This window comes from Centroberyx affinis, unplaced genomic scaffold, assembly GCF_046629955.1.
Source record: "Centroberyx affinis isolate AG114_WGS23_722 - 3 ecotype Tasmania unplaced genomic scaffold, CSIRO-AGI_Caff_v1 ptg006927l_1, whole genome shotgun sequence".
Taxonomy (NCBI): domain Eukaryota; kingdom Metazoa; phylum Chordata; class Actinopteri; order Beryciformes; family Berycidae; genus Centroberyx; species Centroberyx affinis.
This window is the reverse complement of record NW_027283509.1, coordinates 12,906-17,500: the sequence shown is the minus strand read 5'-3', so window position 1 is coordinate 17,500 and position 4,595 is coordinate 12,906. Positions and strand designations below refer to the sequence as shown.

Here is a 4,595-nt window from a genome sequence, read left to right as displayed (position 1 = left end):
TGTGAAGTCTGATAAAAAAATTAAAAAAATAAACTCTTCCATTCAAGGGGGGGGGAAGCTGTTGAAAACTTCTCAATTCTTGGTAAATCAGAGTCAGGATTGTCCGGCTCACCTGTAGATGCCGTCCCCGGGAGGGGGGGGGGGAGCAGGGTCAGGGGGTCAGGGGGTCACCGCTGGGGTCATCACGCCCCTCACCGTCCGTCCCGCAGCCCAGCGCTCGCTCCCTCTGTCAGTCTGAAACACAAGCCCAGCCATCCACACTTATATATAGAGAGGGAGAGAGAGAGAGAGAGAGAGAGAGAGAGAAGGAGAGAGAAGGAGAGAGAGAGCGTTTCCTGTCAGGGAGGAGAGAGCGTCACCATGCTGGAGCTCGACACCACAACACAGCGATTAGAGAGCAGACAGGGAGGGGGGGCGAGAGACACAGAGACACACAGAGAGAGAGAGAGAGGGAGAGAGAGAGAGAGAGAGAGAGAGAGATAGGAGAGAGAGAGAGAGAGAGTTTTAAATCCCACAGACTTTGCTGAGCCTCAGTCTGATCCTCTCTGGACTCAGCCAGCACAAGGAAAGTCTCACACTCATCCACTTCAATCAGCATTAGGCAGGCAGACGCTCTGCATGTAGGTGTGTGTGTGTGCGTGTGTGTGTGTGTGTGTGTGTGTGTGTGTGTGTGTGTGTGTGTGTGTGATCCACCTCCTCGTCCCATACATGAACTCCATGATGTCTTTTCTGTTTTAAAATGTCTTAAAATATTACCTGTAAATGTTGATTTTTGCACATTTCATTTTTGTCAGCCTGTATTAGAAAGCTGGCTGCTCTGTATCGACACGTTTTAACCCCTCGCACCCTCATTTCCCCTTAAACTTCCCCTTAAGTAGCTTCAAACTGATTTTGGTAAGACTTTACAATAAGGGTACATTAATTAAGGGTTAGTTAATGCTTAATAAGCATTAACTAACCCTTAATTAACAGTTAACTAATGTGTCTGGTAATCATTTACTAATGGTGTTCATGTTAACTAAGGTATTAATTTATACATTATTTAATAGTCATCTTTACAAACAAATAATGTATAAATTAATACCTTAGTTAACATGAACACCATTAGTAAATTACACATTAGTTAACTGTTAACTAAGGGTTGACCTTATTAAGCATTAACTAACCCTTAACTTAGTGACCCTTATTGTAAAGTGTTACCCTGATTTTTTTTTTCGGCGGATACATATTCTGTATCTGCTTGCTTATTTTGAGAGAAATATTGAAATCCAAGACAGCATTTTTTTTTATTGCTGCACCTTCACATCAAATGAAAAAAAAAGATCATCATCATCAATAATTTTATTCACATTTCCCTGTAATCCAGCCGGACACTTGATGCAGTCTCAGCTGATGTGGACTTGCTGTGTAGTTTGACTGAATCCGGTCTGATGACCTCAGCGTAGCTCCGCCCTCTGCTGCAAATTATTGGATGATGTCATCTGGCGACTTCTGGTGACTTTCTGAACAGCCAATAGCTGCTGTCCTTGGAAACCAGTCGGCTGCTGCCACTGAGCTGCAGGTTTTCTCTGTCTGTAGCATGGTTGGCTGCATGCTAGTTGAATTTTTGCTGGTATATTGATTTCTTAGCATGTTAATATGCTGCATGCTGTTTGTCTTTACAAACAGCATTTATGATTATATTTAAGACAGCAGTTATATACTGTCATTCATGACAGTATAGAAGTGATTCACTGTTTTGATTTATTGATTGATTTTATTTATGGATTAGCAGACAAAAAAAAAAAAAAAAAAAAGGATAACATGTTAAAGTGAAAACACGTATTTCCAACATGGTCCCAATGTCATGGTTGTGACTTTTGCCCTGTCTAGGTTTTGTATTTCTTTGTGTGTTCCCCTGTCTAGTTCTTTTAGTTCTTCGTGTACCATGTTTCCTGTCTGCCCCAGCTGTGTCTAATTTGTAATCACCCCCATGTGTATATTAGTCTTGTTCCCCAGTCAGTCTTTGTCGGATCATTGTGTTATGTTACTTGTGTCAGTTTGTGTAGAGCTCTTGTTTCCTGTGTCACCTGCTATCTGTTCAGTAAACACCCAGTCTTGGGGTTTTGATCACAACCTGCCTCGCTGTCCTGCGTTTGGGTCCTCACCACACCTCCCCGTGACACCCAAGATGTTAAAAGACAAAGAAAACACAAGGAAGCACAAGACATTGAACATAAAAACTAAACAAACACAATCCTGAAAAAACAAAAACACGTCACCACAATTTAAAAGATAAAAAAATAACTCCCACATCAGAAAAACAAGGACAGCTAAAGTAACAATGTCATTGCAGATTTCATTATAAATCTGTTTCCCTGTTCCATAAAAAAGTCCTAACCTGACCTTCTATAAGCCCTTCTCATATTTAAAGACTTGTTGCGTATGGACCATTGCTATCTGAGAACAACAACACGTATTGAGGAGCATACCCACTGATAATATAGACCAGACTGCTAGACCAGAATGCAATGCAGCATCAAGACAGGCTGGGGTTTGAATACAAGGCGACTCACTTTTTCTCGACTGGAAAAATTCTCACTCGAGATTTACTATCACTATCACTATTATGTTATCTATCACTATCACTATCACTATCACTATCGTTATGTCGCTCTCCTCCGGTAAAACCACCGGCTGAGGACAAGTCCAGGCAGGCTGGGAAACGTAGTAAACCACTAACTGAGGGAAAGTGGGTTCAGCAGAATAGTAAATGACTCTTCATCACTAAATAACTGCTGGATGTGTTGAACATCACAGACTGATAACAGATAAATAAAGTAGAAGAAGAATAGAGGAGTTCTCCTTTAAGTTGGCTGACAGAATCCCCTGTACAGCCTGGATCCAGCCTCTGTATTTTAGAAATATTGAATGACAACTTATGATTGTTCTTCCAAGATGGATATGCAGCGATTTGAACTGGAACTCTTCTCACAGTTTTCTGTCTCCATGTCTCTTAATTCGATCTCTCGGTCTCTCAGTGTGTCACTGTGCTGATTAAACGACATGACATGGCAACCCGCCTGAGCTCAGATTCCAGTGGTGAACCACACAGATTTACCACCAGAAGACAAAAGTCACAGAGTAAACACGAGTCCTTCTGGGAGCGTAGCAGTAAAATATACACATGGATTTTCCTTCTGTGCGTCTCTCAGTGAGTAAATATCTCGTCCAGATAAAACAGCAGGAGCAAACACAGCGGCTCGGTTTATATTTCAGCGTGAATGTCTGATGATCCGGCAGAGAGCGGATCCCCCGACTGAAGAAGTGACTCATGCTCAGTGTGTGAACCATGCCGTGGCTTTCAGGGAGCTCACTGTGTTTTTAGGACTGACTGTGACTCTTGTTGCAAAGAAACATTCATAGCTGCAAGCATGTAGGTATTGTCTGCATGCTGACTAGAGAACAGAGAAATGAATAATGCTGATTTGAGTGGGACTAAGAAAGTTTTCTCTGATCTTTTTTCTGATCTTTGAGTTAAAGTGAGTGAAGTTTGATATCGCGCCGCCACGCTTCCATGGTGATGGAAAGAACAGCATGCATGCCGGTATCTTTATTAAAGTGAATTAGTGTTGGATCACCCTCATGCATGAATCATACATCAATAATAGCCTAATTTTATGTATGAACCATGATGATGAAGATACAGAAAATAGAAATGCATGGCAAAAATAGCATATTGTCAATATTTTAGAGACCCCCCAAAATTTCTCAATGTTTTCAGGGGAGCTCATGTCTTATTAAGTGGAGCCACGCCCCCCCCGGCCCCCCCTGGCTCCCCCTGGTCCCCCTGGCCCCCCTGGCTCCCCCTGGCCCCCCCTGGCTCCCCCTGGCTCCCCCTGGTCCCCCTGGCTCCTGGCTCCCCTGGCTCCCTCTGGCCCTCCCTGGCTCCCCCTGGCCCCCCCTGGCCCCCCCTGGCTCCTGGCTCCCTGGCTCCCCCTGGCCCTCCCTGGCTCCGCCTGGCTCCCCCTGGCTCCCCCTGGCTTCCCCTGGCCCTCCCTGGCTCCCCCTGGTCCCCCTGGCCCTCCCTGGCTCCCCCTGGCCCTCCCTGGCCCTCCCTGGCTCCCCCTGGCCCTCCCTGGCTCCCCCTGGTCCCCCTGGTCCCCCTGGCCCTCCCTGGCCCCCCCTGGCCCCCCCTGGCTCCCCTGTGCTCACACCCTGCTCATCTTGCTGCCTCCACTGAAACTCTCCTTAGAATATTCCTGATGTGATCCTGCAGTTATAAAATATTAACATCTTACAGGATGTAATCATCTGGGTTTTGAAATACTGAGGATTGAACATTGGGAAGCATGTCTGACTTCAATATGGATATTAATGTCATATTGTGTTATCCAGACTAAGGACTAACTCATTGAAAAAACTGTCATTTACAGATCCACAACAAACTGGAATAATTTACCTGTACCAGCTTTCAATATTGTGTTCCCATTCGTATGGGTTGTATTATTTTCATTTTTTTTTTTTTCAAGTATTATCTATATATTGATTTTTAATTAGTATTCCACCTAAATGTACGTTTCAGAGTTGACTGGCTTTGAATTGTATATGAATGT

At 44.2% G+C, this 4,595-nt stretch overlaps 1 protein-coding gene across 1 annotated transcript in view; it reads left to right on the top strand.

Annotated features, from left to right (window-relative positions):
* LOC139639174 (homeobox protein ESX1-like) overlaps positions 1–4,250 on the top strand; it is a 7,873-nt gene extending 3,623 nt beyond the window's left edge. Inside the window, exon 2 of the mRNA XM_071513248.1 lies at positions 3,764–4,250. Within this exon, the coding sequence (XP_071369349.1) occupies positions 3,764–4,250 (487 nt within the window). The remainder of the gene's footprint in view (positions 1–3,763) is intronic.
* Positions 4,251–4,595: the final 345 nt, after the last annotated feature.